The sequence below is a fragment of the Leucoraja erinacea genome, chromosome 4, assembly GCF_028641065.1.
Source record: "Leucoraja erinacea ecotype New England chromosome 4, Leri_hhj_1, whole genome shotgun sequence".
Taxonomy (NCBI): Eukaryota; Metazoa; Chordata; class Chondrichthyes; order Rajiformes; family Rajidae; genus Leucoraja; species Leucoraja erinaceus.
This window is the reverse complement of record NC_073380.1, coordinates 98,199,167-98,215,574: the sequence shown is the minus strand read 5'-3', so window position 1 is coordinate 98,215,574 and position 16,408 is coordinate 98,199,167. Positions and strand designations below refer to the sequence as shown.

Below are 16,408 nucleotides of genomic sequence, written 5' to 3'. Positions count from 1 at the left end.
CCTGTCTGAGGCGAAGGAGCCTCAGCGAAGGCGGCGATGGCAGCCTCGGTGATGGCTTGAGCCTCAACGACAACGGGATCCTCGGCGGTGGTGGAGCCTTGGCGGCAACGGGGACCTCGTCAGCAAAGGAGCATCGGCGGCAGTGGAGCGTGAGGGGGAAGACAATGGGGACCGGGCGTGGGGGGACTGCCGTGAGGGACAGTGGTAGAACAAAGTGGAACCCGTGGGGGTGGGGGGGGGGCACTTCCAGGGGATAAGTCTGTGTTTGTTTGTTTGTTCATTTGTTCCGGTGAAGGCGCTGTGCACACAGCAGCCAGCCAACAGTCACTTGTCCTTTTTTCTTTCATTTTTAAGTTTTTTTTGTGTACCTTGTGTGTTGTGACTGTTGGCAGAACAATTTCCCTCCGGGGATGAATAAAGTTTATCGTTTCGTAAAGGATAACAAATTTTGTGCATTAAAATGTAGTTTTCAAAATTTAAACAGTGATGTATTTTGGCCTTAATTTTCTATGTTGATGGCACAGCCTGGGACTTCCATGCACATGTCATCATATAGAAGTTCGGAGGTCATGTTACGGTTGTATAAGATGTTGGTGAGATCGCATTTAGAGTATTGTGCTCAGTTCTGGGTAACATCTTGTAGGAAAGATATTTTCAAGCTTGAAGGGGTTCAGGGAAGATTTACGAGGATGTTGCTAAGACTAGAGGGTCTGAGATATAGGAAGAGGTTGAGAAGGCTGGGTCTCTATTCCTTGGAACACAGGAGGATGAGGGCTGATCTTATAGAGGTGTATAAAATCATGATAAATGATTTTTATCATTTAAAAATAAATTGGATAGTTATATGGATGGGAAGGGAATGGAGGGTTATGGTCTGAGCGCAGGTATATGGGACTAGGGGAGATTATGTGTTCGGCACGGACTAGAAGGGTCGAGATGGCCTGTTTCCGTGCTGTAATTGTTATATGGTATATGGTTATTATATGGTTATGAGAGGAACAAATCGGGTAGATGCACAGATTCTCTTGCCCAGAGTAGGGAAATGGAGGACATAGGTTCAAGGTGAAGGGGAAAAGATTTAATAGGAATCTGAGTGTTAACTTTTTCACAAAAGGGTGGTGGGGGTATGGAACAAGCTGCCAGAGGAGGTGGTTAAGGCTGGGACTATCCCAACATTTCAAAAAACAGTTAGACAGTTACATGGATAGGACAAGTTTGGAGGGATATGGACCAAACGCAGGCTGGTGGGACTAGTGTAGCTGGGACATGTTGGCTGGTGCGGGCAAGTTGGGCCGAAGGACCTGTTTCCACACTGTATCACTCTATGATTCTTAAGGGTTAAAGTTCCAGACTCTTTTGTGGGTACTGTATGGTTTGATGCTTACTGCTTCTGGATTCAACTTTATCACAAGATTACCCATTGTTTTTTGTGAGAATGTGCTTTGAGATGGATGATAAATCATCACCATCAGCACCATCAATCTCAATACAGATTGTAGAGATGAGGGATAGAAAGTTTTAGTATGTGCTACATTTTTAGAATTGTTTTGTTGGCTGTATCTAGCTTTTCGTGTTTCATTGTCGGATGTACAGAAACATAAAAAAATTGCTACTCTGACAGTTGACAAAGCTGGTGGGGCACTGCTGACTGTCAAGAAGTTTTGGGAGCCTGGCTTCTCCATTGCGATGGTAAGATCGTGCATTTGCTGAGGACTTAACTGGACGGGTGTATCGGGGAGGAAAATAAGCCTTTTGCATCTGAACATGACCACACAGTGGCAAATGCAAGCAAGATTTGGCAAATGATCTTAGATAACCAAATTTTATTGAATATTTTTATTTTACCTCTCTTCAAGGTTGATAAGTGAAGATAATGATTCTGGCTTGTACAGTGTGACATTGTTCAGGAAGGCGGTTGATGACTTTCGACTGAAAGCCAGGGAGAATAAGTAAGAAATTCTTGTCAAATAATTTTTGTAAGACAATAGACAATAAATGGAGGAGTAGGCCATTCGGGCCTTAGAGCCAGCACCGCCATTCAATGTGATCATCGCTGATCATCCCCAATTAGTACCCCGTCGCTGCCTTCTCCCCATATCCCCTGACTCTGTTATCTTTAAAAGCCCTATCCAGCACACTATTGAAAGAATCCAGAGAACCGGCCTCCACCGCCTTCTGAGGCGGAGAATTCCACAGACTCACAACTCTCTGTTTGAAAAAGTGTTTCCTCCTCTCCCAGATGACTTGCCCCTTATTCTTAAACAGTGGCCCTGGTTCTGGACTCCCCAAACATCGGGAACATGTTTCCTGCCTCTAGCGTATCCAAACCCTTAATAATCTTATATGTTTCAATAACAACCCCTCTCATCCTCCTAAACTCCAGAATATACAAGCCCAGCCACTCCATTCTCTCAGCATATGACAGTCCAGCCATCCCGGGAATTAACCTTGTAAACCTACGCTTCACTCCCTCAATAGCAATAATGTCCTTCCTCAAATTAGGGGACCAAAACTACCACCCAGCACCCAAATCTGCAAATTTGCTAATGTTACTTTGAATCCCTTCTTCTAAATCATTGATGTATATTGTAAATAGCTGCGGTCCCAGCACCGAGCCTTGCGGTACCCCACTAGTCACTGCCTGCCATTCTGAAAGGGACCCGTTAATCCCTACTCTCTGTTTCCTGTCTTCCAACCAATTTTCTATCCATGTCAGCACTCTACCACCAATGTCAGCACTCTACCACCAATATCATGTGTCCTAATTTTGCCCACAAATCTCCTTTGTGGGACCTTATCAAATACTTTCTGAAAGTCCAGGTACACTACATCCACTGGCTCTCCCTTGTCCATTTTTATAGTTACATCCTCAAAAAATTCAAGATTAGTCATGCATGATTCCCCCATCGTAAATCCATGCTGACTCTGACCGATCCTGTTACTGCTATCCAAATGTGCCGCTATTTCATCTTTTATGATTGACTCCAGCATCTTCCCCACTACCGATGTCCGGCTAACTGGTCTATAATTCCCTGTTTTCTCTCTCCCGCCTTTCTTAAGTGGGATAACATTAGCTACCCGCCAATCCACAGGAACTGATCCTGAATCTATGGAACATTGGAAAATTATAGCCAATGCGTCCACGATTTCTAGAGCCACTTCCTTAAATACCCTGGGATGCAGATCATCAGTCCCTGGGGATTTATCAGTCTTCAGTCCCATCAGTCTACCCAACATTATTTCCTGCCTAATGTGGAGTTCAACTTTGGTCTTAACTAATTTTTTCCTCTTCACATCCCTAAAGAAGCTTTTACTATCCTCCTTTATATTCTTGGCTAGCTTACCTTCGTACCTCATCTTTTCTCCCCGTATTGCCTTTTTAGTTATCTTCTGTTGCTCTTTAAACATTACCCAATCCTCTTGCTTCCCGCTCATCTTTGCTACGTTGTACTTCTCTTTTATTTTCATACTGTCCCAGATTTTTATACTGTCAGCCACGGTCGACCCTTACTCCCCTTGAAATCTTTCTTCCTCTTTTGATTGAACTGATCCTGCACCTTCTGTATAATTCCCAGAAATACCTGCCATTGTTGTTCCACTGTCATCCCTGCTAGGGTATCTCTCCAGTCAACTTTGGCCAGCTCCTCCCTCATGGCTCCATAGTCCCCTTTATTCAACTGTAACAGCGACACCTGATTTACCCTTCTCTCCAATTGTAGATTAAACCTGACCATATTATGGTCACTACCTCCTAATGGCTCCTTAACCTCAAGTTCCTTTATCAAATCTGCTTCATTTCATAACACTAAATCCAGAATTGCCTTCTCCCTGGTAGGCTCCAATACAAGCTGCTCGAAGAATCCATCTCTGAGGCACTCCACAAACTCCCTTTCTTGGGGTCCAGCACCAAACTGATTTTCCCAGTCTACCTGCATGTTGAAATTTCCCATAACAACCGTAGCATAACTTTTACAACATGCCAATTTTAACTCCTGATTCGACTTGCACCCTATATCCAGGCTACTGTTTGGGGGCCTGTAGATAAGTCCCATTAGGGTCTTTTTACCCTTACTATTTCTTAGTTCTATCCATACTGACTCCACATCTCCTGTTTCAATGTCACCCCTTGCAAGGGACTGAATTTCATTCCTCACCAACAGAGCTACCCCACCCACTCTGCCTACCTGTCTGTCTTTTCGATAGGAGATATACCCTTGAATATTCAGCTCCCAGCCCTGGCCCTCTTGCAGCCATGTCTCTGTAATTCCCACAACATCATACTTGCCAATTTCTAACTGAGCCTCGAGCAAGTCCACTTTATTTCTTATACTTTGTACATTTATATACAACACTTTGACCTCGGTATTCACCTCCCCTCCCACACCTGGCCCTGATCTTACTCTCTTATCCCTTCTCGAACTTTCCTTCCCATTAATTCAGGAGTCTTTTGTAACTTTTCCTGTACTCACTTCCCCTTCAACTCCATCTTTATACTCCCAATTTGTCAATCTCTTCCCCCCCCCCACTATTTAGTTTAAACCCACACGTGTAGCCCTAGCAAACCTGCCTGCCAGAACGTTGGTCCCCCTCCAGTTAAGGTGTAACCCGTCCCTTTTGTACAGGTCACCAGTGGTCTATAAATCTGAATCCTTGGTCCCTGCACCAGCCCATTAGCCACACATTCCGATCCCCTATCTCCCTGTCCTCACTGGCACGAGGTACTGGAAGCAATCCAGAGATAATCATCCTAGAAGTCCTGATTTTCAGTCTTCTTCCTAATTCTCTGAACTCGAGTTGCAGAACCTCCTTCCTCTTCTTCCCGATTTGTGCCTAAGTTCACAAGTACTGCCGGCTGTTCATCTTTCCTCTCGAGAATGTACTGAATTTGGTTTGTGACATCTTGAACCCTGGCACCAGGGAGGCAACAGACCATCCTCGCGTCTCGCCTGCTGCCACAGTCATTTTTTTTTTACAAATGATTACAATCAATTTTCTTTTCCTTTCTCTTCAGGTTTATAGTTCGAGATTTCCAGTATAATGAGGAGGAGCTGAAAGCAGACAAAGAAGAGATGACTCGACTTTCAACTGACAAAAAGAAACAATTTGTATGTACTGAAGTTGTTGGCAATAAACCATCCAGCCTAAATAAATACTTTTCTTTAATGTTGCATGCTCTTATAGTGTGCAGTCTCTGCTATGTTTGTTCACTACTTCCAACTTTAGTTAAAATGGTGTAGGTGGCATTCTTGTTACTTTCATTGGATTGATTAGGAGCAGATTTGAAATATGAAATGTAAAATAAATTAAGGATCAATTCACTGTAATTAAAATTACTACCAAGTGGGTTTTCTATTAGATAACTACCAGCTGCCCCATTAAGCATTCAGAATAGAGTCTGAACATTGTGGAGTTGGAAAACAAACAGAACTGTCCGGGTGTTCAAGTTCAACAATATGCTCCCAGATCTGCTGATTACACCCCATCTTAAACCCCACCCCCAACCCTCAACCAAGTTGTGGTTCAGAGGGCAAGGTTCTGAGAACAATCTCACCAAAATCAAATCGTAGACCATACTTGCAAAGCTAAAATAACAAACGTTGCAGTGAATGTGAAGTGTGACGATACAAGATAGATTCAGTGGAGGTGGAAGGTATTGGGTGTTTCTTTAAGCAATATTTCACCCTCCAAACAATTGTTTTTCTGGCAATTTAGTTGAACAGATGTAATGCTGTCCAGCATTATACCCTTCAAACATAATTAAAATCAGATTAACTGTTTTAAAAAGCAAAATGCCACAATTGTTGGAAATTGTGTTCTACGTCAAAAAATTAGAAATATCCAAGACGGGCAACAGATGTGGAATGAAAACAGTAGTTTCAGATCAGTGACTATTCGTCAGACAATTTTGATGGGAAGTTCATTGACTTGATATGCTTGTTCTGTTTTCTCTTTCCACAGATTTTCCAGCATTTTCTATTTTCATTAATTGACCCATTTATCTCATTGCATAAATTGGCTGCCATATTTGCCTGCCAGACACCAGTGGTGATATTCAAAACAATTAATTAGCTGTTAAGCTCTGATTTCTTGCATTTTTTCTGGGTTTTTTTGGGGGGGGGGGGGAGGGGGGTTGCTATCCTTCAAGATGGCTTGATTCCATTTGTACATTGTTTTAAATTATTTTTTTAACCAAAAGGAAAATTAGAACACATTTGAACAAACAATGTAAAAATAACCTTTGGTCATTTTGTGGATATCTCTCTGTATGTGTTGGTCTCATTTCTTGACATTTTCATGTTTGCATATTAATTTATTTTTACCAGGAAATTCAATTTTTAGATAATGTCAATTAATGGGATATTTAAATTAATTAATAATTAGTAATTTAACTTAACAAGCATTGCTTAAGTGCATTGGTAACCTGGCAGAAACATTAATCATAAGCAATAGGAGCAGGGACAAGACATTTGTCCTCTTGAGCCTGCCCTGCCCATTTGATGAGAGCATGAGTTGGACAGCTTTCCTCATGTCTGCTTTCCCACCCTTTCCCCATAACCTTTGATTCTTTAGTTTATTATCACATGTACCGTGCTATCTAGGCAGTGAATAGAGATTTAAAAGTGACAATTGTAATATGTGATTGTAGATCTTTGTTGCTCTTGGTTCTCTTGCTAATTAAAAGTTAATCTCTCTCATCTTTGAATATATTTGAGGATTGACCCTTTCCAGCTTTCTAGGGCAAGAAATGTTGAAGACTTGCGACCCTTTGAGAGAAAAAAATACTTTTCTTTTGTGTCTTAAATGGGCATCTTTGGGTATTTTGAGACCCTGCTCTTTTTTCTTAGATTAACTAATGAGGGCAATAATTCCCCCACCATTTACCCTGTCGAGCCTTTTAGGAATATTAAATGTTTCAATCAGATACGCTCATTCTTCTAATCTCCAATGATCACAAGTACATCCTCTTAAGGCATTCCCTTCATATTCAGGAATATTGTTGTAAAACTTTGCTGAATTGCCTCCAGTGATAATATATATTTAATAAAATAAGGGGACAAAAACTGTTGATCCTACCAAAGTAAACACGTTTTTCCCCCATATTACTTCATTTGCTAACTGTTTGCTCACTCACTCAATCTATCAAGATCTCACTGTAAGCTGCATGATTCTTGCTTGCCTTCCATCTCCAATTACTTTTGTATCATCTGCAAATATGCTGCATGCTTGTGAACCTTTCCCTTAATTATTAATGTATCTCTATGTGATAGATGTTCAGGTTAAAAAGATTTGCTCTTCCAAAATTCACAGATCACTACCCAAAAAATGTGAGGTACCAAATAAAATTTGCTCTTACAGAATTAGTGGGGGGAAAAAAGCACAAGTTTATTTTGTTTTCAACTTGTATTTCCTGACATGCAGATGATGTGGCTTAGCGTTACGGAAAAGTTCCAAAACAAACGGCAATCTCCCCCCCCCCCCCCATATATGATAACATGGGGTTGCTAATATATGTTGTAAACTGTAGCAGTTGACAGGTCACCATTAGCCCTTATTCCTATTCACCCATAAGATTTGAGATTTGCCCCATGAAAATAAAAAAAAGTTTCTGAAAGCCCAGATAATTTAATTTTAGACACCTCTTCTATATGAATGATAACTTTTTTATGCCTGTCATTCTTTGCAGCCAAATTTGTACCAACTGAAATCAGCTGTCCATGTTTTTATATTGTTTTGTTATCCTTTCCTGTTAGCATAACAAAGCTGTTTTTAGGAATAAATGACCTGTGATGTGGTTGGCTGATATTCAGTTGTTCTTTGTAATGTTTAAAAAAATATATATATTATTTCCTAAAAGAGAAATGAGCACCATAACCACAATATATAATTCTTCATGTGCAGCTGATGTAGGCTTGCGAAACGGTCAGTGAAATCCTTGAATTAAACTTCAGAGAAAATCAAATAAGTTTTTCTATTGTAAAGTGCAGTTTGCTAAGGTGCTTGATAAAAATCAACCAGCATAGTTCTCTTGAATTTGATTATGTGCCTTTGCTATGATGCATTCCATTTTTTCCCATTGGTATATTACAATATTAAACATTTATAATCAAAACAAAGTAAATCAATATTAAGCTTAAAAATCCCATTTTAATAAAAGCAAGATGAATTATATGATTAAAATTGAATGTCACTGTATCAAACTTTATTTTGTATTTTCCAATTTGACTTGCAGATTTATTTTGCCATTTGTTTAAACTCGAAGAAAATAAAACTATATGATGAATTTAACAGAAATTGCAAAACTAGATGTATGAAACAGAAATGTAGTGGGCAAAGAGGCACACTGATCAGATATCCAAGTATTCTGTTTCGGCAATTAAACTTTGGGAAATGGTTTAAGTAATTTAATTTTTTGGGTTAACCAGGGGAGCCAATATTACCAAATAAATTAACATTGCAGTCTGATATGGTGTACTTGTTGATTTCCTGTGATGTCACTCATGGTGAGTTGAGAGAAATAAATGTTTAATTTTAGTGGAAAATCTTTAATTTGAGTGGAAATAGTGGGAAGTTTAGACTTGAACATAGAGGACTTTGCTGCAAGTTCATGAATGCTGAGGCAGAATGCAAAGCAGGGTGTTACCTGATTCATTTGGGATCAGAAGCGGTTTCTGACATTATTTGGCATTGCATTTGGCAGTCATTAAAAGTAGGCATGCAGGTGCAGCAGGCAGTGAAGAAAGCGAATGGTATGTTAGCATTCATAGCAAAAGGATTTGAGTATAGAAGCAGGGAGGTTCTACTGCAGTTGTACAGGGTCTTGGTGAGACCACACCTGGAGTATTGCGTACAGTTTTGGTCTCCTAATCTGAGGAACATTCTTACCATACAGGGAGTACTGAGAAGGTTCACCAGACTGATTCCTGGGATGTCAGGACTTTCATATGAAGAAAGACTGGATAGACTCTACTCGCTAGAATGGACTTGTACTCGCTAGAATTTAGAAGATTGAGGGGGGATCTTATAGAAACGTACAAAATTCTTAAGGGGTTGGACAGGCTAGATGCAGGAAGATTGTTCCCGATGTTGGGGATGTCCAGAACAAGGGGTCACAGTTTAAGGATAAGGGGGAAATCTTTTAGGACCGAGATGAGGAAAACATTTTTCACACAGAGAGTGGTGAATCTCTGGAATTCTCTGCCACAGAAGGTAGTTGAGGCCAGTTCATTGGCTATATTTAAGAGGGAGTTAGATGTGGCCATTGTGGCTAAAGGGATCAGGGGGTATGGAGAGAAGGCAGGTACAGGATACCGAGTTGGATGATCAGCCATGATCATATTGAATGGCGGTGCAGGCTCGAAGGGCCGAATGGACTACTACTGCACCTATTTTCTATTTTCTATGTTTCCGTGTATGTGAGGTTATCAGTTCCACAGCTAGAAATTCTGTTTCGGCAAATAAACTGTTTCTGGAAATTCAACCGTATGGAAATCTGAATGAGTGTCATCAAATACTTGACACCATGCTATATCTGCATGATTGTCTCGCAGTTTTAACCATTCATGGAAAAATTACTGTTGCAAATAATGGTATCGGGTATGGCCCTCTAGATTATTTAAAATGGGGAAAAAAGAATGAACATTTTTAATTTGTCTGATATCCGTAAATGCAGTACAGGAATGGAGTTAAAATTAAGGTTTGCTTCATATTTAGCAATAATAAATTTATACAAGAAATTGTCTTGTGGATATGAATATTACATGAAGTATTTTATAAATAGTTAAAGCTTGAGGCTAGGTAAGTGATATGAAAAAAGGTGAAGATACAAAATATATATATATATATATATATATATATATATATATATATATATATATATATATATATATATATAAATTATTTGCAATGGATTGCTTTGCTGAATGTGTTCTATTTGTTCATAGGGTCCCTTGGTGCGATGGCTGAAAGTGAACTTCAGTGAGGCTTTTATTGCATGGATCCATGTGAAAGCTTTACGGGTATTTGTAGAATCTGTTCTAAGGTATCTATTAATAATTTGAAATTTTACATTTTACATTTCCCTAAATTTTACGTCACAGATATTTTTGTCATTTATTTAATTATAGACATTGAATCAAAATTATACTCTTACATTAAGATACAATGTTTGAGATTGAATGTTTTGCTATTGATCAGAACCCACTTAAGGATTCAAACTTGACTGATCACTCTAAAGTCAATCACTTCTCCAGGAAGAAGTACAACTGTATTGAAATCCTAATAAGTGCAACCAAATTGTTAAAAAGAAAAGCATGATCAGTCATAATTGATGATATTTGATCTTCCACTAAACATCAATCAGATAGGTACATGTACAGGACGGATTTAGAGGGATATGGACCAAACACTGGCAAGTGGGACGGGTGTGGATGTATGTGTTGGGGTGGAGGGCTTGGTTCCACAATGTATGACTCTATGATTCGAGTTGATGCCAAGATCCATTTGTTCCAGTGTGAACTATTAGAGCTACCTGGGTTAGAGAGTATTAAATATAAGGATAGGTTTGCCAAACATAAATTGTTTTATCTAGAACATCGGAGGTTGAGGAGAGAGCTGATAAAAATATGTTAAAAAAAAAAAAATGAGAGGCAGAGATAGGCTCAGAACTTTATTCCAGGGTGGAAATGTCAAGGATGAGAGGGCATAATTTTAAGGTGAGAGGCGCAATGTTTTAAAGGAAGCGTGGAGGAGCCTTGAGCATGCTGGTGGAGGAAGACATAGAAACATAGAAAACATAGAAAATAGGTGCAGGAGTAGGCCATTCGACCCTTCGAGCCAGCATTGCCATTCAATTGGACCATGGCTGATCATCCAGAATCAGTACCCTGTTCCTGCATTCTCCCTATATCCCTTGATTCCATTAGCCCTAAGAGCTAAATCTAACTCTCTCTTGAATTGCAATCTTTCTCACAAATCTCTCAAACACAGTTATGGCATTTCAGAGGCTTTTAGATAGGCACATGAATATGCAGGAAATGAAGGGATATTGATCAGGTGCAGGTTGTGGATATTAGTTTAACTAGGCATCATGTTTGGCATGGATATGATATGCCAAAGGGCCTGCTATATGCCAAAGGGTACTGCTAGATGGATGGATTTGTATGTTGTAATTAGTGACTATTCCGCAGAAACAAATTGTCGGTATTGCATCTTTTCCATTGTGCTTTCTTTTAAAAATTCTTTTAAAAATAGTTATATGTGGAGCCTCGTGAAAATTAGTTGGCTGAAGTTTCTTGTTGAGCATTAGTTCTAAAACATTTCAATGTTTGGAACAGCATTGCACATGTGAAAGTATAAGAAATATAACTTTTTTGTTATTTTTATCTCGCCTGGTCTATCAAGATATGGTTTGCCAGTTAACTTCCAGGCAATGCTTTTACAACCCAACAAAAAGATGATGAAGAAGCTTCGAGAAGTTCTTAATGATTTATACAAACACCTAGACAGCAGTGCAGCTGCCATCATTGATGTAGGTATCGGCATGATGAAACTGGATAATCTTCCAGTAGTTGTTAATCTATTATAAGCTGTCTTTCATACTTCAAAAAGAATGAACTGCAGACCTCTGCAGTAAATATTGAGTGTCATTTTATTAAGCACGTATGTAGCAATGTTACAAAATTTTGAGATTTAAAAAATCAAGCCTGCAATTTATCCCATCAGATAAAGCATAAAAATAAGTTTAATTTGACACCTAATTCACTCATACCTTCAGTATTAAAAAAGTTATGGCCATTTTCATATTCTGAAATTGGCATCTTGTTCCCTATTGCTTATCCATTGACTTAACTCAAAAGCTGTGATCGAGGACAGTCAAAAGCCCATAACTTTCTTAAAAATTAAGAGAACTGAATGAATTTTTCAGTTATTATAGATTGAAGCATTCTGAAACAAATATGAAACAATCTTACTTGGATGAGCTGAAATTAAAGCAGTGAATTAGAACCCCATATCGGCAGGAAAAACACTGTCATTAAAGTCATCCTAAGAAACAAGTTTATATGTAAAATAAACGACTTACATTTTGTTTTGTCCCCCACGTGAGATTCGTCCCGTTGTAGGCGTTGACAGCATTAGAAGTAGCTTTTTATTTTACTCCAGGGATTAAATTGTCCTGCGATTTAAAAAAAAAACAAAAAAAAAACTTCCGAGAACGGGAGTTGGAACGATTTTTCTGCAGCAGCTTAACAGCCTGAGAAAGTTCGACTCCGACAGGCAGGAGAAAACGGCATTTTAATCCCGCCCCCCCCCCCCCTCAAAGGCGCCAAAGTCGCGCGCACACGGCCAGTGGCAGAACTGCAGCGCCGCTAAAGGTAAGTATTGTAACATCGCTAACTTATGACACGTCACTCAACAACAGTTACATGATATGCAGCAAAGTTTTTTCATAAACTTTAATTTATCCATAAAATTAGTTGTACAAATGTAATAAGGGATGTCTTCATTCAGGCATCACATGTCATCATCATTTCCAAATGTTCTGTTAATGATGTGTTTGAGAAGGTGTTACATGGTGCCTAGCTCTAGAATGTCCAGTGGCAGGAGGAGCCTACACTGGCCATAATCTGCAGGCCTTTTGTGGTAGTTGCATCCCTTACCACATACTCCTATGACTTGGCCTCTCTTTGCATAAGAAGACCAACTTTTAGTCAGACTAAAGTGAATCTTTTACTGGGGCAAGGATCTCATCAACAATCAACATTTGCCTCTGTTCATCCCTGGGACGTGCAGAAATTCCCGTATAATGCAATTGCTTGCGGTGAACCTTGACAAAGACCACATTGTCCCTTTCCAGATTAGGCAATCCGACAAGAATAGGATATTGGTCACATCTGCTCTCCAGTCACTTTGAGAGTAACGTAGTATGGCTGTGCAAAATTACAAAATTCTTAAGGGGTTGGACAGGCTAGATGCAGCAAGATTGTTCCCGATGTTGGGGAAGTCCAGGACAAGGGGTCACAGCTTAAGGATAAGGGGGAAATCCTTTAAAACCGAGATGAGGAGAACTTTTTTCACACAGAGAGTGGTGAATCTCTGGAACTCTCTGCCACAGAGGGTAGTTGAGGCCAGTTCATTGGCTATATTTAAGAGGGAGTTAGATGTGGCCCTTGTGGCTAAGGGGATCAGGGGGTATGGAGAGAAGGCAGGTACGGGATACTGAGTTGGATGATCAGCCATGATCATATTGAATGGCGGTGCAGGCTCGAAGGGCCGAATGGCCTACTCCTGCACCTAATTTCTATGTTTCTATAAGGGATCTAATAGGGAGGATTCTTCTCAACATGATGCAAGCAAGGTTATAGTCATTGTTTGAGAGTTCTGGTGTGGCGTTAGATAACTTTTATAGTCTGCTAAGAAACCCTGCAACAGAATCCATTGCGTCCTCCTTCAGGGCGCCGGACATTCCGTGACAATCTACTGTTGGTCCACAGCTTTCTGGACCAAAAATGCAAAGTAAAAACTTCAGTGATTTTTACCTCCCCACTGTTTTCTCCACTTGCCTCAATTTTCCTTCCTCTTCCTTCTCATTCCCTTCCTCCTTCTGTACCTACACTGTCATCGCTCCCCAATTGCCATGCAATAACACATTAATGTATATCAATCATCCTTTGTATGTTGCGCATAAAATTTCATCAGGTGAGAGATTTTCTCTTACACGAGTTCTGCTTCAGTTAGGAAAAGTAAACATTGTAATATGGAAATTTCATTTCTCTTTTTGCACAAATGTACCTAATTATTCAATCGCAAGGATGTGTCTGATAATATTAGCTGCAATTAAGCAGAACAGCAATGCACTGACTCCCTAATGGAGAGTTTATATTCTGATAATGATAGACACATTTTAGAACCTGCTGCATCATCTGAGATTTAGGTGTTTTTTTAGAAATACTGTAAATTTAGTATAATGTAAATCAAATACTAAGTTACTTTTAATTTTTTTTCAGGCTGCAATGGACATACCAGGTCTAAGCCTAAGCCAGCAGGAGTACTACCCATATGTGTATTATAAGATTGATTGCAATCTGCTTGAATTCAAATAAATGTTGGTACAGTTCATCTCCAGTCACCTTGGCTTTTAGAGTGTGGGTTAGTCGTATTGGATAGACACTTGCTTGTCCCTTTTTCTTCAAGCCTGGGTTAACTGGTGTTTGCTTACTCATTCCTGCAATTAGGTCCAGTTTTGTAATCTGTCTGCTGCTGTTTCCTTTGAAAACGTATTGATGTACTTTTTTACCAATCAGGTATTGAATTATGTGCTGCAATAATCTGGATCTATATTTATGAACCAAACACATTATTTAAAAATAAAAAAAATTCATTTGTGAAGTGCTGTGCAGTAAACTGCACTGGTTGTTAATATTGCTGAAATACCTTGTTTACAGCTGTATATTAATAGTGCAAAAGAGTTTGTATCATTTCACCTCTTTACCTGTGTTTGATACATAGAATTTTAAATAGTCATTGGTCGTAACAAATCGTGTTTATTGAAATAGTATATGTGATGTTTTAAACATGACTCCAATGTGCAAACACTGTATACATTCATGATTGATGATGCCTATAAAATATGGAATAAATGTAACAGCCATGGTAATCAAGACATTTTCAGTGTTGAGCATGTTCTTACTAATTGTTGAGATTTGCTAAAACGTTAACATTTCATAAAAACAAAATATTACATGCTGGAATTGTGAAACTAAAACTAGTACTGGAAGCGCTTGTGGGGAGTTTTTTGATTTTATAAACCATCATCTGCACTTTCTTATGTCTACGTTAAGTTGAGGGCTTGCTTGTTTCACAAATGACTCCAGAGCTGTAAAGTGGAGGACGCAGGAGGTTTAGACAGCATTTTTCTGTCAGTCACAGAGCCTGGAATTGAATAAAAGGGATTTAGGGTCTAGTGAAGTGACCATTGTGTGTGTGACTGGCTCTGGTTTGAGTAGTAAGTGTTCAGACTTTACCTCCAGTTTCAGCGAAGAGGCTAAGCAGTGAAAAGGTAAGATTAAGGTAACTTTCCAACTTTTCTTTTTGGCGTGATCGAAGGATGTGGAAGATCAGGGAAGCTTCCAGCGTCCCTGGTGACTATATCTTTAGGAAATGCATCCTGTGCAGCTTCCAAGATAGACACAAAATGCTAGAGTAACTCAGCGGATCAGGCAGCATCACTGGAGAAAAAGAGTATGTGAGGTCTAGGGTCTCGGGACTAGGCATGTAGATAGGGTGGTAAAGAAAGCTTTTGGTGTGCTGGCCTTTATAAATCAGAGCATTGAGTATAGAAGTTGGGATGTAATGTTAAAATTGTACAAGGCATTGGTGAGGCCAATTCTGGAGTATGGTGTACAGTTTTGGTCGCCTAATTATAGGAAGGATGTCAACAAAATAGAGAGAGTACAGAGGAGATTTACTAGAATGTTGCCTGGGTTTCAGCAACTAAGTTACAGAGAAAGGTTGAACAAGTTAGGGCTTTATTCTTTGGAGCGCAGAAGGTTAAAGGGGGACTTGATAGAGGTTTTTAAAATGATGAGAGGGATAGACAGAGTTGACGTGGAAAAGCTTTTCCCACTGAGAGTAGGGAAGATTCAAACAAGGGGACATGACATGAGAATTAAGGGACTGAAGTTTAGGGGTAACATGAGGGGGAACTTCTTTACTCAGAGAGTGGTAGCTGTGTGGAATGAGCTTCCAGTGAAGGTGGTGGAGGCAGGTTCGTTTTTATCATTTAAAAATAAATTGGATAGTTATATGGATGGGAAGGGAATGGAGGGGTTATGGTCTGAGCGCAGGTATATGGGACTAGGGGAGATTATGTGTTCGGCACGGACTAGAAGGGTCGAGATGGCCTGTTTCCGTGCTGTAATTGTTATATGGTTATATGGGTCGAGACCCTTCCGACAGTTACAAGGATAGGAAAGGGGTGGAGATGGGAATTTTCAAATAGTCATTGCTCGGGATCCCGTTGGAGCCCTTGCTCCCCCTCCCCTCATTTGTACCAGGGACTGAGTCCCCCTTTGCCTCACCTTCCACCCCATCAGTCTTTGCATACTGCCCATTTTCGCCACCTCAGCACATCTGGCATTTTTGCCACCTCCAACGGGATCCCACTAGTGGCCACATCTTCCCATCTCTTCCACTTTCTACAGAGACTGTTCCCTCTGCAACTCCCTAGTCAACTCATCCCTTCCCACCCAAACCACCTCCTCCCCATGTACTTTCCCCAGCAACCGTAGGAGATGCCACACCTGTCCTTGTACATCCTCCCTCATCTCCGTCCAAGGACCCTGACATTCTTTTCAGGTTCACTTGCACCTCTTACAACCTCATCCACTGTTCCTGGTGTGAATTCCTGTAC

The 16,408-nt window shown here is 40.0% G+C and overlaps 1 protein-coding gene across 1 annotated transcript in view; it reads left to right on the top strand.

The window, feature by feature from the left end:
- Window positions 1-14,659, top strand: part of LOC129696714 (V-type proton ATPase subunit C 1-A) — a 52,066-nt gene extending 37,407 nt beyond the window's left edge. Inside the window, exons 9-13 of the mRNA XM_055634841.1 lie at window positions 1,857-1,949; window positions 5,012-5,105; window positions 9,942-10,039; window positions 11,401-11,527; window positions 14,004-14,659. Coding sequence (XP_055490816.1) covers window positions 1,857-1,949; window positions 5,012-5,105; window positions 9,942-10,039; window positions 11,401-11,527; window positions 14,004-14,099 — 508 coding nt within the window. The 3' untranslated portion in view covers window positions 14,100-14,659. The remainder of the gene's footprint in view (window positions 1-1,856; window positions 1,950-5,011; window positions 5,106-9,941; window positions 10,040-11,400; window positions 11,528-14,003) is intronic.
- Window positions 14,660-16,408: the final 1,749 nt, after the last annotated feature.